Source organism: Nomascus leucogenys, chromosome 17, assembly GCF_006542625.1.
Source record: "Nomascus leucogenys isolate Asia chromosome 17, Asia_NLE_v1, whole genome shotgun sequence".
Lineage (NCBI taxonomy): Eukaryota > Metazoa > Chordata > Mammalia > Primates > Hylobatidae > Nomascus > Nomascus leucogenys.
The window spans coordinates 35,933,188-35,960,139 of record NC_044397.1 but is presented as its reverse complement, the minus strand read 5'-3'; the positions used below and the strand labels follow the sequence as shown (position 1 = coordinate 35,960,139).

The window sequence follows — 26,952 nt, the reverse complement described above, 5'->3', positions numbered from 1 at the left end:
AATTGCCTGGTAATTTAGCTTAAATTACATTCACCTGTTAGGATTACCATGCGTACTGTTAATGTCAACTGAATCAAATCATCTTTCCATGACTGCTGCCTAACAAGAATCCATCTCAGCCAGCCCAGTGGCTCATGCCTGTAATCCCAGCCCTTTGGGAGGCCAAGGCGGATGGATCAGCTGAGGTCAGGAGTTTGAGACCAGCCTGGCTAACATGATGAAAACCCATCTCTACTAAAAATACAAAAATAAGCCGGGTGTGGTCGTACACGCCTGTAGTCCCAGCTACTCGGGAGACTGAGGCAGGAGAATCTCTTGAACCTGGGAGACAGATTGCAGTGAACCAAAATCATGCCACTGCACTCCAGCCTGGGTGACGGAGCAAGACTCAGTCTCGTAAAAAAATAAAATAAAAACGATCTCACAAAATTGATCATCTCAGAAAGAAATTATTCTCGTTTCACTTTAATGATTATCCAAGACCCCAGTATAAGAATTAACCCAGATTTTGTTCACATTAATGGCCAGAATATAACCCTTTAAATCTTTAAGAAACATGCTTCAGATTTCAAGTTTTGAGAGTTTTTCTTCTACTTGTTCTAGTCTGTCATTGAAGCTTTTCAGTTTACTTTGTATTTCATCCAGTGATTTCTTCAGCTTCAGAAGTGTCGTCAGGTTGCATTTAAGAATATCACTGGAGTTGATAATTTTTTCCTGCAGAATGGTAACTACTTCCATATTTTTTCTCTGTTATTTTCCAAATGATGCTTGTATTATGCCCATCAACTGTATAATATGTATGTTCAATTCTCTCTCCAAAATATCTTCTGTTTCTTTTGGATGGGGATCTGCTGCTGGAGAATTACTGGGTTCCTTTGGAGGCGCCCCATTTCCTTGCTTTTTCATGTTTTCTGTGTCCTTCCGTTGAGATCTGTGCATCCTGTGAAAGTGGCTTCTTCCAAGTTTGTGAACTCGCTTTGTAGGGGAGGACTTCTTCCTGAAAATGTAGATAGGGTGTTGGTTAGGTGGGGTACTTTGGCTTTGATTTGGGTAGTACTGTAGGCTCTGTATGATTTCTTGGGTGGCTTAGGGTGTGGTTATTAGTGGAGGCTGTGGTTGCTAGGGACTAGGAGGCCAGGTAGGCCAGTATTTGGGCCCCAGTGGTGGCCTGATCTTACCTATTCTTTAGCCCCAGAGCAGTGCATTGCTGCTTTGTTATTAGCGGGTTGTGGGGAGTGATTCCTGTGCCTCTAGGTGCCCTGCTCTAATGCTGGCTGGGGGTGTGGCTGATCTCAGGCGTTGGGGCAGTGGGTGTGATGTGGGCAGGGTAGTTGCAGCTGGGTGGGGGGCAACCCTCCGGAATCCAGGAGGTCCCTGCTGGTGTTGGAGGTGGCTGCCCAGCTTGGGCGGGCACGCGAGTCCCCGGGCCTGCAGGTAGCCTTAGGTAGTATCCGCAGGCTGGGCCCCTAAACTCAGACACCGGGGAGGAGTGTTCAGCCGCCAACGGTGGCGGAAGAGGCAGAATAGTCACCAATCCCCAGGCCCCTGGCCCGCGTGCTCAAGCCCTCAGGAGGCAGAACCACCAGCGGACTGTCCTGAGGGTCCCGGGGTTCGGTCGCTGGCTAGGGCAGACAGGGAAGGGCTGGTCCCCAGGAAAGCTCAGGCGGGGTAGAGCAGGCAAGCGGTTGGTTCGCGTCTGAGTACCGCGGCGGTGGTGGGATTATTAGTCCTTTCGGACGTACGAAAGCGTCTGGCCTACCCGCTCCCTCCCTGGCCCTCAGCTGGCGGCGGCGGCGGCGGCCGCTGCTCAGGGCAGGGAAGCCCGTGGGCTCCACGTGGGTTCCTGCAACGCCGCTGGGGAATCTCTCGCCCGCTGCCCCCTACTCTGGAGGTCCACGAGGGTCAGGGGGCTGTGGAAGTCCTTGGGGGACTGCGGGGCCCCCGGGGTCTCTCACTCACCCTTTCCCCGCGCGCAGGGGCTGAAGGCTGTCCCCGCCGATCCGATTTCTCCGCGCAGGCTGCCTGGGTGCCTCTGCTCCGCTCCTCGGGCTCCCCGTGGCTTCTCGGCTGAATCCCGCGTTCTCTTAGCCGATCGGCTGCAAGTGTGAAAACCTACCGGCTCCTTCGGTTCCCGTCGGAGGAGAGGCTCGTGCTGGCTGCATCTACAAGGCCGTCTTGAGCCTGTGGTCCTAGGTGGGAATGGGTCCCAAATGCGCGAGTTACTCAAGGGCGTTCCCTGGAGGGTCCGGGTCGGCCCCGCCCTCCCCTTCCAGACTGGTCCGCAAGCTCCGTGTGCACCCAGGTGTGTTTGCTAATAGAAATAGGACTATTCGGCCGGGCACGGTGGCTCACGCCTGTAATCCCAGCACTTTGGGAGGCCGAGGCGGGTGGATCATCTGAGGTACGGAGTTCGAGACCAGCCTGGCCAACATGGGGAACTACAAATATCAGCCGCGCATAGTCGCGGGCGCCTGTAATCCTGGCTACTTGGGAGGCCGAGTAACGAGAATCGCTGGAACCCGGGAGGCGGACGTTGTAGTGAGCAGAGATCTCGCCACTGCACTCCTGCGTGGGAAACAAGAGCGAGACTCCATCTCAAAAAAAAAAAAAAAAAGAGAGAGAAAGAAACAACAACAAAACAATCATTTACGTTGATGTGTGAATTTTTATGGATGCGTTTTTTATTTTTATTGTTTTTTTTTTTTGAGATGGAGTCTAACTCTGTCACCCAGCCTGGAGTGCAGTGGCGAGATCTCGGATCCTGCAAAGCAAAAACTCCGTCTCCAAAAAAAAAAAAGAAAGATGAATTAACATGCTAGGGTGTGCTTGGCACAGTGTGGTTCACCCCTGCAATCACAGCACTTTGGGAGGCTGAGGCAGGCGGATCACTTTTAGTTCAGGAGTTCAAGACCAGACTAGGCAACATGGTGAAACCCCGTTTCTACAAAAAGTTACAAAAAGTAGCCAGGAGGCTGGGCACGGTGGCTCAGCCCCTGTAATCCCAGCACTCTGGGAGTCCCAGGTGGGCGGATCACCTGAGGTCAGGAGTTCAAGACCAGCCTGACCAACACTGGGAAACCCCATGTCTACTAAAAATACAAAAATTAGCTGGACATGGTGGCAGGTGCCTATAATCCCAGCTAATCGGGAGGCTGAGGCACGAACCTGGGAGGCGGAGGTTGCAGTGAGCCATGATCACACCATTGCACTCCAGCTGGAGCAACAAGAGCGAAACTGATCCAAAAAAAAAAAAAAATTAGTCAGGCATCGTGGCTCATGCCTGTAGTCCCAGCTACTTGGGAGACTGAGACTGGATAATTGCATGAGCTGGGAAAATGGAGGCTGCAGTGAGATTGCACTACTGCACTCCAGCCTGGGATACAGAAAGACCACATCGATAGATAGATAGATAGATAGATAGATAGATAGATAGATAGATAGATAGAATCGACCATCTCTAAAGGAAATTATTTTTATTGCATTCTAACGATTACCCAAGACCCCAGAATAAGAATTAACCCAGCAGGTTTTGTTCACATTAATGGCCAGAGTACAACCCATTAATCTTTAAAGTGAGAAAAATGCTTCAGATTTTATGTCCTGAAAGTTTTTCTTCTATTTGTTCTAGTTTATCATTGAAGCTTTCGACTTTACTTTGTATTTCATCCAATGATTTCTTCAGTTCCAGAAATACTCTTCTGTTGAATTTTAAAACCTCTTTCTGGCAGGTAATCATCTCATATGTCTCCCCAACTCTTTTCCTCATTTCTTTATGTTCTTGTTCAAAAGATTCTTCCATGTTGATGACCTTCTTTACAATCAGTCGGGTCAATTCTCTGCCCAATTCTCTGAGCTTTCCTGAATTTCTTTGGGATGGGGATCTGTTGCTGGAGAATTACTGGGTTCTTCTGTAGGCGTCACATTTCCTTGCTTTTTCATGCCTCCTGGGTCCTTCCGTTGAGATCTGCACATCCTGTGGAATAGTCACTTCTTCCAAGCTTGTGAATTCGCTTTGTAGGGGAGGACTTCTTCCTGAAGATGTAGATATGATGTGGTTAAGTAGGGGACCTTGGCTTTGGTTTGGGGTAGAAGTGTAGGCTCTGTACATTACTTGGGTGACTTAGGGTGTGGTAATTAGTGGAGGCTGTGCTTGCCTGTTCTTGAGCCCCAGAGCAGTGTACGCTGGCCCTGGCGTTAGTGGGTTCAAGGGAGCGATTCGTGGGCCTCTAGGTGCCCTGCTCGAATGCTGGTATTGAGAGTCCCTGGCTGGGCATGTGGCTGATCTTAGGCCCGGGGGCAGCAGGTGTGATGGGCAGGAGGGGCAAGTGAGTCCGTTGGCCTGTCCGTGGTGGTATCGGCAGGCTGTGCCCCAGACCTCAGACCCCGGGGAGGAGTGTTCAGCAGCCAACGGTGACGGACAAAGCCCGCAGCCACCAATCCCCAGGCGCTTGTGCTCCAGTCCTCGGGGTACGGAACCGCCAACGGACTGTCCTCAGGCCCCCGGGGGGTTTGGGCTCTGGCTGTGACAGACAGGGAAGGGCTGGGCCCCAGGCTGCGGACGGAAAGCTCAGGCGGGGCAGGGCGGGCGCGCAGTTGGCTGGCGTCTGGGTCCCGCGGCAGCGGCGGGGTTATTTGTCTTTTGGGACTCCTGAGAGCGCCCGGCCTCCCCTCTCCCTCCCTGGCCCTCAGCTGGCGGCGGCGGTTACCGCAGGCAAGACAGGAGCTGACCTCGGGGCTGGACTGTCGGGGTGGCGGGGGCTGCAGCTGCAGCTGCTCAGGGCAAGGAAGCCCGTGGGCTCCACGTGGGCTCCTGCAACGCCGCTGGGGAATCTCTCGGCCGCTGCCCCCTATTCTAGAGACCCGCGAGGGTCAGGGGGCTGTGGAAGTTAGTAGGGGGACTGCGGAGCCCCGGCGTCTCTCACTCACCCTTTCCCCGCGCGCGGGGGCTGCAGGCTGTCCCCGCCCATCCAGTTTCTCCGCGCAGGCTGCCTGGGTGCCTCTGCTCCGCTCCTCGGGCTCCCGGTGGCTTCTCGGCTGAATCCCCCGTTCTCTCAGCCGATCTGCTGCAAGTGTGAAAACCTACCGGCTCCTTCGGTTCCCGTCAGAGGAGAGGCGCGTGCCGGCTGCATCTACCAGGCCATCTTGAGCCTGTGGTCCTGGGTGGAAACGGGTCCCAAGTGCGGGAGTTACTCAAGGGCGTTCCCTGGAGGGTCCGGGTCTGCCCCACCCCCTTCACTCCCGGGAAGGCCCCGCCCTCCCCTTCCAGACTGGACAGAAAGCTCAGTGTTCACACAGGTGTGTTTGCTAGTAGAAATGGGAGCAGACTATTCACACTTCCACAAAGGTGTGCTTTTTTCACTTTTTATGCTGGGGATTTGTGTCAGTACTCACAGAGCCTCGTTGTTCTTTTTCTTTTTCTTTTTTTTTGTTTTTGAGACAGAGTCTAGCCCTGTCGTCCCAGGCTGGAGTGCAGTCGTGTGATCTCGGCTCACTGCAACCTCCGCCTCCTGGGTTCAAGCGATTCTCCTGCCTCAGCCTCCCGAGTTGCTGGGAATACAGGCGCACGCCACCACGCCTGAGTAATTTTTTTGTGTAATATTTTTAGTAGAGACAAGATTTCGCCATGTTGGCCAGGCTGGTCTTGAACTCCTGATCTCAAGTGAACTGCCCGCCTTGGCCTCCCAAAGTGCTGGAATTACAGGCGTAAGCCACCAGGCCCAGCCTGCCTTGTTCTCTTTTACAGCTGCATAATATCAACATAATCATGTGTATTGAAATGTCACATATTGTTAGATATTTCTAATAATCATTTATGTTAAAATATGCATTTTTTGTGGATGGACTTTTTTTTTTTTTTTGAGACGGAGTCTCACCCTGTTGCCCAAGCTGTAGTGTGATGGCACCATCTCGGCTCACTGCAACCTCTGCCTCTCAGGTTCAAATGATTCTCCTGCCTCAGCCTATGGAGTAGCTGGAATTACAGGTATCTGACACCATGCCCAGCTAATTTTTGTATTTTTAGTAGAGACGAGGTTTCACCATGTTGGCCAGGGTGGTCGCAAACTCCTGACCTTGTGATCTGCCCGCCTCAGCCTCCCAAAGTGCTGGGATTACAGGTGTGAGCCACTGTGCCTGGCCTGGATGGACTTTTCATGATATTGAAAAACATGAGTTGAGGTACAAATATGTTTAAATGTGGAATTTCAGAGTCATGGTTTCAACAATCAGTTCTTCTAAAGGAAAGATCCTGACCTCAGGTGATCCTCCTGCCTCGGCCTCCCAAAGTGCTGGGATTACAGGCATGAGCCACTGCGCCTAGCAGCAGAACCATTTTCTATTCCATGCTGAACAAACCAGTTTTTGCCACACATGTGTTGAGATGAAACAACTTTCTTTCTATGAGAGATGTCGCAGGAGCTCGTGAAACTCACAGAAGTAAAACAGCCCAATCACAGGGACTCTGTAGTGCACCATGGCTCAAGTGAGTGTGAGTGTGTATGTGAGAGCGATTGTGAACATAGGAGGGTCAATGTGGGCATGTATGTTTGTGTACTTGAGCATGAGGGAGAAGATGAGGGACCAGACGGTGAAGAGCACCTCAGGCCAGGCAAGGAGTTTGGCATCATCTTACAGGCATTAATGTGCCACTGACAGATTTTTTTCATGGAAAATTAATGTGGCCAGATCTTTATTTTATTTTATTTTTTTATTTTTATTTTATTTTATTTTATTTTATTTTATTTTAGAGACAGAGTTTCACTCTTGTTGCCCAGGCTGGAGTGCCATGGAGCGATCTTGGCTCACTGCAACCTCTGCCTCCCGGGTTCAAGCGATTCTCCTGCCTCAGCCTCCCAAGTAGCTGGGATTACAGGCACGTGCCACCACGCCCAGCTAATTTTGTATTTTTAGTAGAGACGGGTTTTCTCCATGTTGGTCAGGCTGGTCTCGAACTCCGAACCTCAGGTGATCCTCCTGCCTCGGCCTCCCAAAGTACTGGGATTACAGACATGAGCCACCGCCTGCTGACTTATATTATTTTATTTTATTTTATTTATATATATATTTTTTGAGACAGAGTTTCACTCTTTTTGCCCAGGCTGGAGTGCAATGGCGTGATCATGGCTCACTGCAACCTCTGCCTCCCGGGTTCAAGCGATTCTCCTGCCTCAGCCTCCCAAGTAGCTGGGATTACAGGCACCTGCCACCATGCCGGGCTTTTTTGGTATTTTTAGTAGAGACAGGGTTTCACCATGTTGGCCAGCGTCGTCTCGATCTCTCGACCTCGTGATCAGCCCACCTCAGCCTCCCAAAGTGCTGGGATTACAGGAGTGAGCCACTGCGCCCAGCCTTATTATTTTATTTTTGAGACAGAGTCTTGCTCTGTTGCCCAGGCTACCATGCAATGGCGTGATCCCAGCTCACGGCAACCTCTGCCCCACGGGCTCTCAAGCAGTTCTCATCCCTCAGCCTCTTTTTTTTTTATTATTATTTATTTATTTTGAGATGGAGTCTCGCTGCATCACCCAGGTTGGAGTGCAGTGGCGCAATCTCGGCTCACTGCAAGCTCCGCTTCCCGGGTTCACGCCATTATCCCGCCTCAGCCTCCCACGTAGCTGGGACTACTGGCGCCTGCCACCAAGCCAGCTAATTTTTTGTATTTATAGTAGAGACGGGGTTTCACCGTGTTAGCCAGGATGGTCTCGATCTCCTGACCTCGTGATCCGCCCGCCTCGGCCTCCCAAAGTGCTGGGATTACAGGCGTGAGCCACCGCGCCTGGCCTCAGCCTCTTGAGTAGCTGGGATTACATGTGCCTGCCACCACACCTGGCTAATTTTTGTATTTTGGGGGGTTTCGCCATGTTGGTCAGGCTGGTCTCGAACTCCCAACTTCAGGTGATCCATGTGCCTCAGCCTCCCAAAGTGCTGGGATTACAGCGTGAGCCACCACGCCCAGCTCCCACATTGCCTTCTCTAGGTATCTGTCTCAGATCTCCTTCTCACTCTCTTATACTGACACTTCTAATTGCATCTTCTAGAGCCCACTTGGATACTCCAGGATTATCTTCCCATCTAAAGATATTTAATCGGGCCAAGCGCAGTGGCTCATGCCTGTAATCCCAACACTTTGGGAGTCAGAGGTGGGCGAATCACCTGAGGTCAGGAGTTCGAGACCAGCCTGGCCAACATGGCAAAACCCTGTCTCCACTAAAAATACAAAAATTAACCAGGCCTGGTGGCACGTACCTGTAATTCCAGCTACTCGGGAGGCTGAGGCAGGAGAATCGCTTGAACCCAGGAGGCGGAGGTTGCAGTGGGCTGAGATGGTGCCACTGCACTCCAGCCCATGCGACAGAGTGAGACTCCATCTCAATAAAAAAAAAAAAGATCCTTTGCCGGGCACAGTGGTGCACGCCTGTAATCCCAGCACTTTGGGAGGCCGAGGCGGACGGATCACGAGGTCAGGAGATCGAGACCATCCTGGCTAACATGGTGAAACCCCGTCTCTAATAAAAATACAAAAAAATTAGCCAGGCATGGTGGCAGGAGCCTGTAGGCAGGAGAATGGTGTGAACCCGGGAGGCGGAGCTTGCAGTGAGCCGAGAATGCGCCACTGCACTCCAGCCTCGGTAACAGAGCGAGACTCCATCTCCAAAAAAAAAAAAAAAGATCCTTAATCACATTTGCAGAGACCGCTTTTTCCAAATAAAGTAACGCCGGTTCCGGGGATCAGGACCTGATATCTTTGGGGGCCATTATTTAGCCTTCCTCAGATGTACATACTTAGGCCTTGATGGAGCAGGAAGAGTAGAATTGGGGAGAAGATTAAAAAATGACTAGTCTAGGGTTACCCTGCAAGTTAGAGGAAGGGACAGACCTGGACCCCAGCTCTTTCCACTGTTTCATAGTAGCTGAGCCAAGGATTTCATAAATGAACATGGCTAAGAGTGTTGCCCTCTGAGATGGAAACTGATGAGGCCACAACAACCACAGCAACAACAGCCGGGCCGGTAAAGGAAGTGTTATCCATTTTAGAAGTGGAGCCACCCAGGAGATGCTGGGCAAATATGTTGCAGACAGAACGCGCCTCAAAGATCTTTGGACCAGGTGACCAAGTAGAATACTGAAGCCCTGTGCATTGGAAAGAAAACCATGACTCATTCACTTACATTGTAACTTGAATGCCCATGTCTCAGAACTGTTCAGACAAAGCCCCCGGACAACATTATACTCTGTGGAACACAGAAGACCCTTCTATGGGTAAGGCAGGCTACTCTGCTATAACAAAAGGCTTCGCTGGTAACTAAGGACATACTGGAGTTAATAAAAAGACAGCACTCCTGGCCGGGCACGGTGGCTCACGTCTATAATCCCAGCACTCTGGGAGGCCAAGGCAGGTGGATCACAAGGTCAAGAGATTGAGACCATCCTGGCCAACATGGTGAAACCTTGTCTCCACTAAAAATACAAAAATTAGCTGGGCGTGGTGGCGTGCGCCTGTAGTCTCACCTACTCAGGAGGCTAAGGCAGGAGAATCACTTGAACCCAGGAGAAGGAGGTTGCAATGAGCCGAGATCGTGCCACTGCACTCCAGCCTGGCAACAGAGCAAGATTCCATCTAAAAAAAAAAAAAAAAGGAAATTACTCAAGTATGCTGGGTGTGGTGGCTCATGCCTGTAATCCCAACACTTTGGGAGGCCCAGGCAGGTAGATTGCCTGAGGTCAGGAGTTCAAGACCAGCCTGACCAACATGGTGAAACCCCATCTCTACTAAAATTACAAAAATTAGTCGGACGTGGTGGCGGGTGCCTGTAATCTCAGCTACTCGGGAAGCTGAGGCAGGAGAATCATTTAAACCCAGGTGGTGGAAGTTGCACTGAGCTGAGATTGCGCCACTGTACTCCAGCCTGGGCGACAGAGTGAGACTCTGTCTCAAAACAAGCAACACAAAACAAAAAAAGATAAAATGAAAAAACAAATATGGAATTATTTTATAAACTCTAAACTGTCACGTATATTAGAGATTGTTTCAACTGCCTTCTTCATGAATTTATTGAGTACTGCATTTTAAATCAGAGCTTCTTGGGCTGGGCACAATGGCTCATGCCTGTAATCTCAGCACTTTGGGAGGCCAAGATGGGCGGATCACTTGAGGTCAGGTGGATCATTTGAGGTCAGGAGTTCAAGACCAGCCTGGCCAACATGGTGAAACCCAGTCTCTACAAAAAATACAAAAATCAGCCAGGCGTAGTGGTGGGTGCCTGTAATCTTGGAGCTACTTGGAGGCTGAGGCAGGAGAGGCACTTGAACCTGGGAGGCAGAGGTTGCAGTGAGCTGAGATCTCACCACTGCACTCCAGCCTGGGTGACAGATTGTGACTTTATCTAAATAAATAAATAAATCAGAGCTTCTCAAAGTTCAGTGTGGACACAAATGACCTGAGATCTCGTTAAAAATGCAGACTCCAGACCGGGCACAGTGGCTCAGGCCTGTAGTCCCAGCACTTTGAGAGGCCAAGGTGGGTGGATTCTTGAGCTCAGGAGTTCTAGACCAGCCTGGGCAGCATAGCAAGACTGTCTGTACTAAAAATACAAAAAATAAAAATAAAAAAATAGTCAGATGTAGTGGCATGTATGTGCCTGTGGTCTCAGCTATTTGGGACTCCAGAGGCTGAGGTGGGATGATCCCTTGAGTTTGGGGAGTGGAGGTTGCAGAGTGAGCCAAGATCGGGCCGGGCCACTGCACTCCAGCCTGGGTGACAGGGTAAGACCGTGTCTCAAAAATCAAAGAAAAAAAATCAATGTTTTAAAGAAAAGGAGTTATGGCAGAGTTAAAGGTCTAAATTGGCCGGGCAGGGTGGCTGACGCCTGTAATCCCAGCACTTTGGGAGGCCGAGGCAGGTGGATCATGAGGTCAGGAGTTCAAGACCAGTCTGGCCAAGATGGTGAAACCCCACCTCTACTAAAAATACAAAAATTAGCTGGGTGTGGTGGTGGGCAACTGTAATCCCAGCTATTCACGAGGCTGAGGCAGGAGAATCGCTTGAACCCAGGAGGCGGAGGTTGCAGTGAGCCGAGATCGTGCCACTGCCCTCCAGCCTGGGGGACAGAGCAAGACTCCGACTCAAAAAAAAGAAAAGAAAAGAAAAAAAGGCCTAAGTCATGTGACTGCACCTGTGTCCCTGTATTCAGGGGACTTCGGAGAAGCAGTACCCATGCCTGAAACTCAAGGACATTTAGGAAATGAGAGTTGCTTTTGTGTCGTCATCCATGTCCTTCCTCGGGTGCCCCAGCCTTGAAGGAAGAGGACCCCCAGGTGAGGATAAGTGGGGGTGAGGCTTGTTGTGCTTAGAATAGCCAGAGGCCAGCCCTCACAAGGCCATGTCTAAACAGGGGCACTCCTCTGTCCTGGTCTCCAACTACCCACCCCAAGAATAGAGGCCTCACTCTAGCCTGAAAGACCCTTCTCTGACACCCGACCTTCCCTTTCCACAACCCCTGGTGGGAGAACAGTGAAACTGCCTTTGCGAAATTATAACTAAGGAAATTATAACAGTGAAACGCATCAGACCTAACCAACCCCATCTTGCTTCTAACGTCTAAACTGTCCTCATCCATTCCTGGGTGTAGGCGGAACTAACCTTGGGAAGGAATTTAGCTTGTAGTTTAAACTAAATATAATGGCCCTTCCCCAAAGCTAAATTGTTCCTGTAAAATGAAAGAAAGGCCACCAGCCATCAAGTTAGAATAAGAAGGGCTGGAATTCTAAGTATTACCAGCCATTATTCTGGAGGTAATAAGATTTGCAACTTCCCCAATCACTCTTGAAGGTGACATCACTATTGTGAACCTAAGATCGGCCTTTTGAGATGGCTTTTCAGGTTTTTGCATTTCTAACAACCGGATGGCCCCACCTGGACTTGTCAACCAGATCTGTGGCCCCCACGCAGGGACTGACTCAGCAGAAGAGAATAGCTTCTGAGTTCCTGTGATTTCAACCCCCAGCCAACCAGCCAGCACTCCCCATTCACTGGCCCCTACCCACCAAATTATCCTTAAAAACTCTGTAAAAGCTCACACCTGCAATCCCAGCACTTTGGGAAGCTGAGGTGGGTGGATCATTTGAGGTCAGGAGTTCAAGACCAGCCTGGCCAATGTGGTGAAACCCTTTCTCTACTAAAAATACAAAAATTAGCTGGGTGTGGTGGTGGGCATCTGTAGTCCCAGCTACTAGGGAGACTGAGATAGGAGAATCACCTCAAGCTGGGAGGTGGAGGTTGCAGTGAACAGAGATCGTGCCACCACACTCCAGCCTGGCCAACAGAGCGAGACTCTGTCTCAAAAGAAGAAAAATTTAAAAAACTCTGATCCTCGACTCAGGGAGACTGATTTGAGTAATAATAAAACTCCAGTCTCTGGCACAGCTGGCCCTGGGTGAATTATCTTTCTCTATTGCACTTCCCCTGTCTTGATAAATCGGCTGTGTCTCGGCTGCGGGCAAGGTGAACCCCTTGGGCAGTTACAATAGGAGAAGGATGTTCTGAGGTGGGCAGGTCTATGCAAACCTATCCCCAAAGTCCAAGGAAGCTGAGGGGCCCAAGGAAGAGTAGAACTGCCCAACAGGTTCACCTTGTCCGCTGCCTAGGCAAAGCCGATCTATCAAGACAGGGGAATTGCCATGGAAAATAATTCACACGGAGGCAGCTGTGCTGGAGACCTGAGTTTTATTATTACTCAAATCAGTCTCCCCGAGCATTCGGGGATCAGGGTTTTTAAATATAATTTGGTGTGTGGGGGAAGACCAGTGAGTCAAGAGTGTTGATTGGTTGAGTTGCAGATGAATTCTCAGTGAGCTGAAGCTGTCCTTTTGCGCTGAGTCAGTTCCTGAGTGGTGGGGCCACGAGATGGTTGAGCCAGTATATCCATCTGGGTGGTGCCAGCCGATCCATCAAGTGCAGGGTCTGCAAAATATCTCAAGCACTAGGTTGGACGCAGTGGCTCACGCCTGTAATTCCAGCACTTTGGCCGAGGCGGGCAGATCACCTGAGGCAAAACCCTCTCTCTACTAAAAATACAAAAAATTAGCCGGGCATGGTGGTGGGCACCTATAATCCCAGCTACTTGGGAGGCTGAGGCAGGAGAATTGCTTGAACCTGGGAGGCAGAGGTTGCAGTAAGCTGAGATCACACCATTGCACTCCAGCCTGGGTGACAAGAGCAAAACTCTATCTCAAAAAAAAAAAAAAAATGTTCAAGCACTGATTTTAGGAGTGGGTTAGGAAGGGTAAGAATTTTGTAGCCTCCAGCTGCATGACTCCTAAACCATAATTTCTAATCTTGTGGCTAATCTGTTAGTCATACAAAGGCAGTCTAGGGCAGGCACAGTGGCTAATGCCTGTATTCCCAGCACTTTGGGAGGCCGAGGCAAGCGGATCACCTGAGGTCCAGGAGTTCAAGACCAGCCTGGCCAACATGGTGAAACCCCTTGTCTACTAAAAATACAAAAATTAGCCGAGCGTAGTGATGGGCACCTGTAATCCCAGCTACTTAGGAGGCTGAGGCAGGAGAATCGCTTGAACCTGGGAGGCAGAGGTTGCAGTGAGCTGCTATTGGGCCACTGTACTGCAGCTGGCATGACAGAGTGAGACTCTATCTCAAAAAAATAAAATCTTAGAGGCCTTCCCAGAACTAGGGTTAATGACAAGTCAACATGGCAGATCAGCGTCCAAGATAGAGTTGCCTTCACTTCCACAAAGGGATTGAGGAATCTGCCCGGCTTGCCCCAGTCCTGGGAGCTGCCACTTTGCCGCTGCTCCCGCCACAGTCCTGAGGGCAGCACAGGACTGCTCCTTAACCCAATCTCTGGAGCCTTTGGCCTCAGAGGCTGCAATGCTGTGATTCCAGTCACTTTATTTTTCTACTAGTCTATGCACCTGCTGTTTCCTCACTGGGTCTCACTGTAGATGAATCTACATTTTACTACATTTGGGGTCTTGCCTGAGGGGATCTGTACTGTGAGAGCCAGTAAAGCCAATCGGAGTGAGGCCACTGTGGCTATGCTGTGCCCTGTCCTGCAGCAGCCACCTCCAACCCCACACAAAGCCCCTCCCTTACCCGCTTCCTCTGTGTTGGCTCTGCCTCAAAAGCATAAGCTCTAGGATTCAGCCCAAATATAGACCCCCAGGCTGGGCGTGGTGGCTCACGCCTGTAATCTCAGCACTTTGGGAGGCCGAGTTGGGCAGATCCTTGAGGTCAAAAGTTGGAGACCAGCCTGGCCAACATGACAAAACCCCATCCCTACTAAAAATACAAAAATTAGCCAGGCATGGTGGCAGGCACCTGTAATCCCAGCTACTCAGGAGGCTGAAGCAAGAGAATCGCTTGAACCCGGGGGGCAGAGGTTGCAGTGAGCTGAGATTGTGCCATTGCACTCCAGCCTGGGCAACAGAGCAAGACTCCCTCTAAAAAAAGAAAAAAAAAAAAAAAAAGACCGAGCCTCACTCTGTCACCCATGCTGCAATGCAGTGGCACCATCGTAGCTGGGTTCCAGTCATCCTCCTGCCTCAGCCTCCTGTGTAACTGCAACTACAGGCACATGTCACCATGCCTGGCTAATTTTTTTTTTTTGGTAGGGGTGGGGTCTTGCTGCCATGCCCAGGCTGGTCTAGAATCCCTGGCCCCAAGAGATCCTCCCACTTCAGCTTCCCAAAGCACTAGGATTACAGGTGTGAGCCACTGAGCCTGACCCAAGCTCTCCTTTTAAATTAAATAACCCATTTTGTGACTTTTTTTTTTTTTGAGACGGAGTCTCGCTCTGTCAGCAGGCTGGAGGGCAGTGGCGCGATCTCGGCTCACTGCCACCTCCGCTTCCCGGGTTCAAACGATTCTCCTGCCTCAGCTTCCGGAGTAGCTCAGATTACAAGCACGCGCCATGAAACCCAGCTAATTTTTGTATTTTTAGTAGAGACGGGGTTTCACCATATTGGCCAGGCTAGTCTCGAACTCCTGACCTTGTGATCCGCCCACCTCGGCCTCCCAAAGTGCTGGGATTAGAGGCTTAAGCCACCGCGCCTGGCTTTGTGACTTTTTTTTAAGTCAACACCTTCAATGGGCACTTCATTCCAATATACCACAACAGATACCTCAGCCAACTGTTGAAGTTATCACTGCACACCAGGCCTGCCAGGATCCCCCAAGACCCCTGTGTTTTCACTGCGTTCAGCCCCAATCTGGCCCCGTAACCAATCTCAGCTTCCCAGCCCTCCATTTCCCTGAGTAACTATTGCCTGGAAACAATCCTTGTACCGATCTCCGCATCCGCCAGGAGCATTTGTTACTAGAAACCTAATGCAGTTCTGACGCAGTTCTGACCTTAAGCAGAAAATAAACGTATTTATTGGTTAGCTCTCAGAATCCAAAGAAAGGATGGAGAATCCAGGCTCAGAATTCCAGAGGAGCGGAACAGTCAAAATCACACCAGCAACCGGCCTGGTAAACACACAGGAGCTGCCAGCAGGGGGCAGCAGAGGCCACAGCACGGGATCTACAACATCCCCGGGGACTGGAACTCAGAGGCCCCCGCAGCTACTGCAGCCCCACTGCCCCAGGAGCTGGCAGTTGCAGCCGCTGCCGAGACCACCAGAAAACATTGTCCACTGTGCCCTCCTCTTTGTTTCCCTAACACTTGACCCGATATCCAAGGCAGTAGCTTCGACTTGCTTAGCATAAACCCCGTGCACACCTGCTCGTTCTATTGTCAGGGAGGCTGCAAAAGGAGGATGCGGCTATTTCTGCTTCCATCATGGAAGGCTGGGATTCCACAGGCACAGAAAGGAAGGAGGGAGAGATGGGAATGTGAATGTCCTCCAGACAGCTCTGGCAAGATCGGGTGTGGGAGAGTGAGGGTCCCACCTCAGCTGGGGTCTACCCAGGTCCATGTCCTGGACATGTTGAGAGTTTTTCCAGAAGGCAGGGATGAAGTGTGGTCTGACAACACCCAAGTGACCCCAGAGGGTGTCATAATAGACTGGAAGGGTGACACAACCCAGGCACCTGCCACCCATCACACACACCTCCCACACACTGGCATCCTTCCGCCCCAGGCACACACAAATCCTTAGTCCAGAGATCAACTGTGTCAGCTCTGAATTTGCATATCCTGTGTGTAGACTCACTGATCACAATCTCTGGCCAGCCTGGCTCGTGCATACTTCTTTCTTACTGTCAGGGGAGGAGTCCGTCCTGGCACTCTCATTGGCCTGTAGATTCACCTCCCCTGGGCATGGCCCCAGGACCCGGGATAATACCTGTGCCTTCTGCCCAGAACCCTCCAAGCAGGCACAATGGTAAGAATGGTGTCTGTCCTGCTGTCTCTGCTGCACCTTCTGGGTCCTGCTGTCCCCCAGGAGACCCAAGATGGTGAGTGGGGAAAGCAAGGGATGGGTGCTGGAGAGGACTGGAAGGAGGTGAGGAACAGGACATGTGGCTGGGAGAAGGGCTGGATGCAGCTGGGATTCCCTGGCATATGGCAGGAACGGGTGTCCAAGACTGTCAACTCCCTCAGCTCGCACACTTCCAGGAGCATTCAGGGAGCCTGTGCGCTGGCCCGAAATAAGACCTTCAGGAATCTGAATCTAAAACCCCTAGTTTACAGTGAAAACAAAGACCAAGCGACTTGCTTGGGGTAGACAGCCAGGACGGAGCAGGAACCACATGCCTGGAGCTGCTTCTGCTCCTGTTCCTTCCCTCCTTCCGATGGCTGGGTACACCTGCCTGACGCTGAGGGAAAGAGAGAGCAGCCCCAAGGGGAACGTGGGAAGGCAGGTCGGCTGGAGGGATGGTGCTAGAAGGAAACCCGTGCCCTCACCCCACACTCAGACACAGCTGCAGTAGGTCTGGAAGGCGAGTGGCAGGAAGAGAAGACAGTGGGAGCTCGGGGAGATCAAGAGTCACTTATAGGACAAGGGAAGGAGGCTGTTTGTGGCATGAGAATGTGCAGGATAAAGACTTGGAAGCGAATGGCTTCTCAGTTGTGTGAGTTTAAAATTTATGACATTTGCGCCGGGCGCGGTGGCTCACGCTTGTAATCCCAGCACTTTGGGAGGCCAAGGCGGGCGGATCACGAGGTCAGGAGATCGAGACCACGGTGAAACCCCGTCTCTACCAAAAATACAAAAAAATTAGCCGGGCGTGGTGGCGGGCGCCTATAGTCCCAGCTACTCGGAGAGGCTGAGGCAGGAGAATGGCGTGAACCTGGGAGGCGGAGCTTGCAGTGAGCCGAGATCGCGCCACTGCACTCCAGCCTGGGCGACAGAGCGAGACTCCGTCTCAAAAAAAATAAATAAATAAAAATAAAAAATAAAAATAAAATTTATGACATTTGCAAGTTGTCAGAATAGGTGTTCATGTTAGTTTTATAATAATCACATTTATAATATTAATCCCACTCTGCACCAAAATCTTAATTATTCGGGGTTCTCCAGAGAAACAAAACTAATATACATTGTATACACACGCATATATGTATATATGAATATACACTGTATATATACACTAAATATATACGTGTGTGTATACAAAAGAGAGAAAGGGAGGAGTTTTATTTAACATTTCTTGTGGCTCACACAATTCTGAGGGCTAAAAGTCCTAAATCAGCAAAGCAAGCCAGCAGGCTGGAGACCCAGGAAAGAGTCGGCGTTGCGGTCCTGAGTCCAAGGGTAGTCTAGAGGCAGAATTCTTTCTTCTCTGGGGGACCTCAGCCTATTCTCTTGATGCCTTCCACTGATTAGATGAGGCTGACCCACACTGTAGACGGTAATCTGTTTTACTCAAGGTATACTGATTTAAAAGCTAATCACATTCAGAAACTCATGAGCAAGAATGACTTCAGTTCTTAACTTAGAAATCTGCCATATTACTTCCAACATTACTAACACTCGTGTAAATTATATTCTAAATTAACTATGGAACTAATTGTGGAAATGTCCCGCTCTCTCAGCTTCCATCTTCTACCAAACTGCAAGGTACAATGCCAGGAATTCTGAGAGGTAACCTAGCCTTACCCTATGCTGATCCATTCTGGGTCACTTCTTGAGTTTTCTAGTAAATTCACCTTCCTACACTTTCTAACTATATGTATTTGTCCCGTTAGACTAGAAATGTTTATTTCTCATGTCAAGTTCAATGCAGATTGGGCAAGCTTCCTCTCCTCCACAGGGTGACTCAGGGATCCAGGCTGTTTGCATCTTGGCACTCTTCTGTTTCATCCTGTGGCCTCCATAGTCAACGAAAGGGAGAAGAGACAGTAGGGGTAAGCCAGGTGGTAGGGCCTTGGACCAGAAGAAAGACATCAGTCACTTCCACTCACATTCTTGTTTGACAAAACTCAGTCACATTGTTCCAATGTATCTATAAGGAGGCTGAGAAATGTTATCTTCTTCTGTGCCAAGCAGATTAAACTCTGTAGTGAAGGCACAGAATGGTCTCTGAAATATCATCCCCAGCATGAAAGTAGAGCTTGTTTCCTTGAGTGAGGCTCCGATGGTGTGAAGCTGATGGCAGAGGAGAGAGCTGGGGAGGAAGAAGCCAGTGGCCAGGCCTCCCCCGCTGGCCCTCTGCAGCCCCACAGTGGGACTCCCTTGCATGGACCCCAGCCCTCAGAGTCTTTTCTTTTGCAGGTCATTACTCTCTGAACTATCTCTACACTGGGCTGTCCAGGCCTGGCAAAGGCACCCACAGGCTGCAGGGCACTGTCTTCCTCAATGACCGTGCCTTCTTCCACTACAACAGTGAAGACAGGAAGGCTGAGCCCCTGGGACCATGGAAACATGTGGAAGGAGTAGAGGACTGGGAGAAGCAGAGCCAAGTTCAGAAGGCCAGGGAGGACATCTTTATGGAGACCCTGAACAACATCATGGAGTATTACAACGACAGTAACGGTCAGTGAACAACAGACCACGGGGGTGGAAGGTCTAACCCAAGAGGCAGCCCCCCAGGTGTAAATGGCAAGGGGTCAGCAGGATGGAAATAGTCCCAATCCCAGAGGAGGAACAGGAGACACAGCAGAAACACAGACATGTCCGCATCCCACCCACCCCACAGCACAGTGCTGCCCCCTTCCCCATCGATTGCCCCATCCTCATCCCAGGCCTCAGCTCACACAGGAAGTGATGGCAGAGTCACTTCCTATCCAGGCACCTCTGACCTCTCACCTCCACACCCCACCCATCGGAGGCTGATCTCTCCATGAGAAGGCATCAGACTCACCCCTGTCCAAGGAGGTTACCTGGAGAGTGAGCCACTCTGAAAGTCACTCAGACCTGGGCTCACCTGGTGGCTCTGCCAGTCCTACCTGTTGACAGTGAAATGTTCCCAAAATATCTGGTTGAAATCTGCAAACACTGGAGCACTGAGACCTACCTCCAAACAAGTCTGTAATATTTAACTATGTCTATTCTATGAAGGATGCCACAGTCTGTCCTGATCTCCCTTGCAGCTCCATCGCCTAGGACAGAGTGCAGCCAATATTGGCTCAATTGAAATTTGTGGAATCAACAGAGAAAAGCACCCGGCACACACCGTAGCCCATGCTGGGGGCTCAGGAAGTGCTGGATTCCAAACCGTGGGCTGTTAGAGTTCCCTGCAGCCCTAAAGTTCCTCCTCACCATAAGATGCAGACCCAGGAAGGGCACCTGCACTGTGGTCAGAGGAGCTGGTGGCAGAGCCCGCGCAGAGACGGTCCCTGTGCCCCCGGCCCAGCACTCTTTCTCCTAAACCACACTGCCGGCCCCAAGGCAGCCAACCTCAGGCCTGGTGAACTGCTGGTGTTAAATTATCATAGAGTGGGTGTCAAAAGATGGGCTTCTAAGTACAAAACTGCCCAAGGTGCTACGTGGGATCTGAAGGTTTCCAAAAGGAGGCAAGAGATAAGCAGATGTTTGAAGGATGAGGGATAGGAGGTCTTGGTAAGGAAAATGGCCCAGGCTGCATATCAGCAATAGGAGAGGATGGGGCACAGGTGATCAGGAAAGACACTGGGAGAAGCTTTGATGGACAGGAATAGAAATGGCAAAGTGGATAATTATGAGGAAGGAGAGGCCGGGCGCGGTGGCTCACGCCTGTAATCCCAGCACTTTGGGAGGCCGAGGCGGGCGGATCATGAGGTCAGGAGATTGAGACCATCCTGGCTAACATGGTGAAACCCCGTCTCTACTAAAAATACAAAAAATTAGCTGGACGTGATGGCGGGCACCTGTAGTCCCAGCTACTCGGTAGGCTGAGGCAGGAGAATGGCGTGAACCCGGGAGGCAGAGCTTGCAGTGAACCGAGATCGCGCCACTGCACTCCAGCCTGGAGGACAGAGCAAGACTCCGTCTCAAAAAAAAAAAAAAAAAAAAAGGAGGAAGGAGGATGAAGAGATGAACATAGGGTATGAGGAAATAGGAGTAGCTGACATTTACTGAGCACTTACTTTGTGCCAGGCCCATCTATGAGCATATATAATGCTCCAGAATAGTCCCCTGAAACCCTGCTGTTGGCATTGTTGTTTCAGAGCTGAGGAAATAGAGGCCCAGGGAGGTGACTGGCTCCAGTTCACGTAACACACCAGGTGGGGGTGGGGAGAAAACTGGGACCTGAGCCCAGACAGCTTGAGAGCTGTCAGTGTCTATGGCAACAGCACCAACCAGTGCTGGGTAAACACCTGCTTTTATAATCAGAATAAAGAGGCTGTGTCCCCTGCCCTATGAGGTCCATTTCTGAGAGTTGTGGCTAATGGGCAAGAAGGTTGGGAATTTAGAGATTTGGGATAAAGATATCAAACACCAGAAAGGAAGAAAGAAGTGATCAGGTTGGGCACGGTGGCTGATGCTTGTAATCCCAGCACTTTGGAAGGCCAAGTGACCTCGGATCACCTGAGGTCAGGAGTTTGAGACCAGCCTGGTGAAACCCCGTCTTTACTAAAAATACAAAAATGAGCCAGGCATGGTGGCACGTGCCTGTAATCCCAGCTACTCAGGAGGTTGAGGCAGGAGAATCACTTGAACCCGGGAGGCAGAGGTTGCTCCAGTCTGGGCAACAGAGCAAGACTGTCTCACACACGCACACACAAAATAGACCTCTAGATCGCCCAGAACCAGAGGTCAGGTCCACCTGTGTGACTGGGTCAGAGGGCTTTGACTTTGAGGGGAAGGGGAACACATGAGAAAAAGGCCTAGGGGCAGGGACTGCCAAGGTCATGGCCGAGAGAAGCCACAAATGTGTGAGCTGAAGGGACACAAAGGATGTGTCTGGAGAGGTGCGCGGGAAGGGTGTCCTTCAGGAAGCCTGGCGTGGCATTGTCACCACCAGGTATGGAAGAGTGCAGGAGCTGGCCAGGCAGCGGCTCCTCACCAGGACCTGCCTCCACCTTAGTCCCCTCTCGGGCCACTTGTCTGTCACTTCTGCTCTTTTTTCATTTTCTTTTCTTTTTCTTTCTTTCTTCTTTTTTTTTTTTTTTTTTTTTTGAGATGCGGATCTGGCTATGTTGTCCATGCTGGTCTCAAACTCCTGGCCTCACGACATCTTCCCCACTCGGCCTCCCAAAGTGCTGAGACTACAAGCATGAGCCACCATGCTGGGTCTCTTTTCTTTCTTTCTTTCTTTTTTTAGGGGGCGGGGAGATGGGGGGTGGAGTTTTGCTCTTGTTGCCCAGGCTGAAGTGCAATGGGGCAATCGGCTCACCACAACCTCTGCCTCCTGGGTTCAAGTGATTCTCCTGCTTCAGGCTCCTGAGTAGCTGCGATTACAGGCATGTGCCACCATGCCCGGCTAATTTTGTATTTTTAGTAGAGACGGAGTTTCTCCATGTCGGTCAGGCTGGTCTCGAACTCCCGACCTCAGGTGATCCGCCTGCCTCGACCTCCCAAAGTGCTGGGATTACAGGCCTGAGCCACCGCACCCAGGCATTTTTTTTTTTTTTTTGAGCAGAGTCTCGCTCTGTTGCCCAGGCCAGAGTGCAATGGCGCGATCTCGGCTCACTGCAACCTCTGCCTCCTGGGTTCAAGCAATTCTTCTGCCCAAGTAGCTGGGATTATAGGCATGTGCCACCAAGCCTGACTAATTTTTGTATTTTTAGTAGAGAGAGGGGATTTCACCATATTGTTCAGGCTGGTCTCAAACTCCTGACCTCGTGATCCACCCACCTCAGCCTCCCAACATGCTGAGATTACAGGCGTGAGCCACCGCGCCCAGCCTCTTTTCTTTTTTCTCTTTATTTTATTTTTTATTTTATTTATTTATTTTGAGACAGAGTCTTGCTCTGTCGCGCAGGCTGGAGTGCAGTGGCGCCATTTCGGCTCACTGCAAGCTCTGCCTCCTAGGTTCATGCCATTCTCCTGCCTCAGCCTCTCGAGTAGCTGGGACTAGAGGTGCCTGCCACCACGTCCAGCTAATTTTTTTTTCTATTTTTATTAGAGACGGCGCTTCTCTGTGTTAGCCAGGATGGTCTCGATGACCTGACCTCGTGATCCACCCGCCTCAGCCTCCCAAAGTGCTGGGATTACAGGCGTGAGCCACCGTGCCCGGCCTTTCTTTTTTTTTTAAATCATAATACATTTTTTGTCTTATCAACAAAAGTCAGGCATGAAATAGAACATTTTGAAATACATATAAAGAAAGTGAAAAAATTAGTCACATATTCTTGAAAGAATTACTGGTAACATTTCAGTGTGTTTTTTTTGAGATGGAGTCTCGCTCTGTTTTCCAGGGTGGAGAGGCTGGAGTGCAATAGTGCAATCTCAGGTCACTGCAACCTCTGCCTCCTGGGTTCGAGCAATTCTCCTGCCTCAGCCTCCGGAGTAGCTGTGATTACAGGCGCCCACCACCATACCTGGCTAATTTTTGTATTTTTAGTAGAGACGGGGTTTCACCATATTGGCCAGGCTGGTCTCAAACTCTTGACATCAAATGATCCGCCCGCCTCGGACTCCCAAAGTGCTAGGATTACAGGCGTGAGCCACCGCACCCGGCCTTAATCAGATTTTTCTTTTTCTTTTCTTTTTTTTTTTTTCTTAGACTGAGTCTCCCTCTGTCACCCAGGCTGGAGTGCAGTGGCACAATCTCGGCTCACTGCAAACTCTGCCTTCCGGGTACACACCATTCTCCTGCCTCAGCCTCCCGAGTAGCTGGGACTACAGGCGCACGTCACCACGCCCAGCTAATTTTTTGTATTTTTAATAGAGACGGGGTTTCACCGTGTTAGCCAGGATGGTCTCGATCTCCTGACATTGTGATCCGTCCGCCTCGGTCTCCCAAAGTGTTGGGATTACAGGCGTGAGCCACCGCGGCCGGCAATCAGATTTTTCTTAAAAAGAAGCGGGAAATCTCGTGGGGTCCACAAAGTAGATGCGGCCCCTGGCCTATACCTTGGGGTTTTCAGGTTGAGAGCGTGGAGGAGGTCCCCAGACGGTCTCTTCAGCGGCAATACCTCTCTCGACCACAAGAGGGGGATGTGTGCTCAGGAACGTCGGCCCCAAAGCTGGAAACCGCAGCCCTGGCACCTGGTGCTGGCAGCTCCCACTCGGATCACCCGTAGTCACTCCTAGCTTTACTGCTCACTGCTCAGTGCGCCTCTTGGAAACCTTGGTTCGTGAGGGAAAAAAGACAGAACTCATATGCTCACTCTTGCACCGTTCTGCCCGAATTTGGCAAATCTTTGGACAGCTCTGCCCTCGTGTTGCAGCCTCGGGCTTCGCAGGCCATCGCCCCCAGCCTCACACCCTTCACCAATATCCCATCATTGCCTAGGACCCATAAGGCCTGTCGGGCCCAGGATACCCTGGTCCAGCTTCCGGTCTCCTTCCCTGCTGCCTGCCACCCCATAGACTCTGTTTTTGGACAGCAGTGGGCTTATGTCAGCTGCGATTGTGATCACTCACCTCTGCCACCTGCAGACCTTCCTGCATACTGCTTTTTTCTTTTTTTTTTTGTTTTTGTTTTTGTTTTTGAGACGGAGTCTTGCTGTGTTGCCCAGGCTGGAGTGCAATGGTGCAATCTCGCCTCACTGCAACCTCCACCTCCTGGGTTCAAGCGATTCTCGTGCCTCAGCCGAGTAGCTGGGATTACAGGCACCCACCACCATGTCTGGCTAATTGTTTTTTGTTTGTTTGTTTGTTTGTTTTTGAAACAGAGTCTCGCCCTGTCACCAGGCTGGAGTACAGTGCAGTGGTGCAATCTCAGCTCACTGCAACCTCTGCCTCCTGGGTTGAAGCCATTCTCCTGCCTCAGCTTCCCGAGTAGCTGGAACTACAGGCATGCACTACCATGCCCGACTAATTTTTGTATTTTTAGTACAGATGAGGTTTCACCACGTTGTCCAGGCTGGTCGGGAACTCCTGACCTCAGGTGATACACCAGCCTCCGCCTCCCAAAGTGCTGGGATTACAGGCGTGAGCCACTGCGCCCAGCCAGAATTTGGCGAACCTTTGGACAGCTCTCCACTTGTGTTGCAGCCACGGGCTTCACAGGTCATCACCCCCAGCTTCACACCCTTCACCGGTTTCTCATCATTGCCTAGGACCCAGTCTGAACTCCTTGTATCTGTTGGGCCCCGGATGCCCTGGTCTCACTTCCGGCCTTTTTCCCTGCCACCCGCCACCCCATATACTGTTACCAGACAGCACTGGGCTCATGTCAGCTGCGATTGCGATCATTCAGCTCTGCCACCAGCAGACCCTCCTGCATGCACCTTTCCAGAAGGCTCTTCCCAGCATTTATTTTCTTTCTCTCTTTTTCTTTCTTTCTTTTTTCTTTTCTTTTCTTTCTTTCTCTCTCTCTGTCTCTTTCTTTCTTTCTTTCTTTCTTTCTTTCTTTCTAAAAAAAAAAAAAAAACAGAATCTCGCTCTGTGGCCCAGGCTGGAGGGCAGAGTGGCACGATCTCTGCTCACTGCAACCTCTGCCTCCCAGGTTCAAGCGATTCTCCTGCCTCAGCCTCCCAAGTAGCTGGTACTACAGGTGTGCGCCACCATACCCAGCTAATTTTTGTATTTTTAGTGAAGACGGGGTTTCACCATGTTGGCCAGGATGGTCTTGATCTCTTGACCTCATGATCCACCCTCCTTAGCCTCCCAAAGTGCCGGGATTACAGGCGTGAGCCACCTCGCCCGGCCTTCCCAGCGTTTCATAAGCAGTTATCTCTTCCCAGAAGTCTCCCTCCACCCTGCAAGTCTGTGTTACGTCATTCTCTGAGCTTCCATGGGGCCCAATGAGCCCCTGTCACACCACTTAGCGTGCTGGAGTGCCTGCCTGCCTTCTCAGATGGAAGCCCCATGAGGGTAAGCACGTGTCAGCCTCACGCACGCAAATCCCCAGCACCTTAACGCTGTGCTTGGCACCCCCTAGGGCTCAGTAAGGATTTTACTAAATATGGCCAGGTACAGTGGCTTGCACCTGTAATCTCAGCACTTTGGGAGGCCAAGGTGGGAGGATCGCTTGAGGCCAGAAGTTTGAGACCAGCCTGGGCAACATAGTGAGACCCCATCTCTTCAAAATATTAAAAACTTAGCCAAGTGTGGTGGCGTGCCTGTAGTCCCAGCTACTCAGGAAGCCGAGGTGGGACAGTCGCTTGAATCCAGGAGCTCAAGGGTGCAGTGAGCTATGATTGTGCCACTGCACTCCAGCCAGGCTGACAGAACGAGATCCTGTCACTGCAAAAAACTGACGAAATGTGTGAATGAAGGAATGAATGAGTGTATTCTTCCCTGTTCCCCGAGGAGGGTCTGCAAAAGCCAGTAGATTTCCTTCCACCCCCTTTCCTCCCTGTTCCCTGGGTGCCTCTCATTGTCTCCCAAGCCTCTGCAGACACATCCCAAGGAACAGTGCTGCTGAAGGACCAGTTCTGTCCCTTGTGATGGTAGAAAGAAATGGGATTTGGGCCGGGCGCGGTGGCTCACGCCTGTAATCCCAACACTTTGGGAGACTGAGGCAGGAGGATTGCTTGAGGCCAGGAGTTTCAGGCCAGCCTGGGAAAAATAGTAAGACCCCCATCTCTACAAAAAACAAAGATTAGCCAGGTGTGGTGGTGCATGCCTGTAATCCCAGCTGCTCGGGAAGCTGAGGCAGGAGGATAGCTTGAGCCCAGAAGGTTGAGGCTGCAGTGAGCCATGATCACGCCAGTGCACTCCAGCCTGGGTGACAGAGTGAGACCCTGTCTCTAAAAAATTTTTTAAAAAGAGGCCAGGTGAAGTGGCTCATGCCTGTAATCCCAGCACTTTGGGAGGCCGAGGCGGGTGGATCATGAGGGTCAGGAGTTTGAGACAAGCCTGGCCAATATGGTGAAACCCCATCTCTACTAAAAAAACAAAAATTAGCCAGGCTTGGTGGCACGCACCTGTAATCCAAGCTACTTGGGAGGCTGAGGCAGGAGAATCGCTTGAACCCAGGGGACGGAGGTTGCAGTGAGCCAAGATCACGCCACTGCACTCCAGCCTGGGTGACAGAGCAAGACTCCATCTCAGAAAAAAATAAAAATTAAAAATAAATAAATAAATAAAAGAAATGGGATTTGGAGTGAGGCCGACCCAGCCTCAGTACCGGCTCTACCACTTACCAGTGCCTTATTTTCTCCATTCGCAAAGTGAAGAAAACAGGATCAAGTTTGCAGGGTTGCTGTGAGACAGCACCTGCCAGCCTAACACGTGGTAGGCAGTCATTAGATCAGGGTCTTCCTCTCTCTTTCCCAGAGCCCCCACCTAAGCTCCCTCCCCTCTGGAACCTTGGGACACATACACGCCTGTAATCTCAAATAGCAGCTGCTACTTCCCTGACCCAACTCTGTCCTCCCCAAGGTTGCTCTGTCCTCTATCCCCCCACAAAGAGTAGTGTCAGGCACAGAACAGATGCTCCAAAGATATGAAAAGAATGGAGGAATGAATGAAGCAGCCACCACCGCAGTTTCTCATGGGGCGTGTTCCCCAGTAGCC

The 26,952-nt window shown here is 50.9% G+C and overlaps 1 protein-coding gene across 1 annotated transcript; it reads left to right on the top strand.

The window, feature by feature from the left end:
* Positions 1–16,333: 16,333 nt before the first annotated feature.
* On the top strand, positions 16,334–19,767 carry LOC100603878 (zinc-alpha-2-glycoprotein-like). The gene is made up of 2 exons (XM_003282756.3): positions 16,334–16,414; positions 18,673–19,767. The coding sequence occupies exons 1-2, from the start codon at positions 16,339–16,341 to the stop codon at positions 18,939–18,941; spliced, it is 345 nt and encodes a 114-aa protein (XP_003282804.2). The 5' UTR covers positions 16,334–16,338; the 3' UTR covers positions 18,942–19,767.
* The last annotated feature ends 7,185 nt before the right edge of the window (positions 19,768–26,952 follow it).

What these genes read in the sequence shown, in the direction of transcription:
- LOC100603878 (XM_003282756.3), top strand. Translation starts at nt 16,339, where the DNA reads ATGGTAAGAATGGTGTCTGTCCTGCTGTCTCTGCTGCACCTTCTGGGT. An exon ending in CCCCCAGGAGACCCAAGATG is followed by an intron (nt 16,415 to 18,672) that starts GTGAGTGGGGAA and finishes TTTCTTTTGCAG; the next exon opens with GTCATTACTCTCTGAACTAT.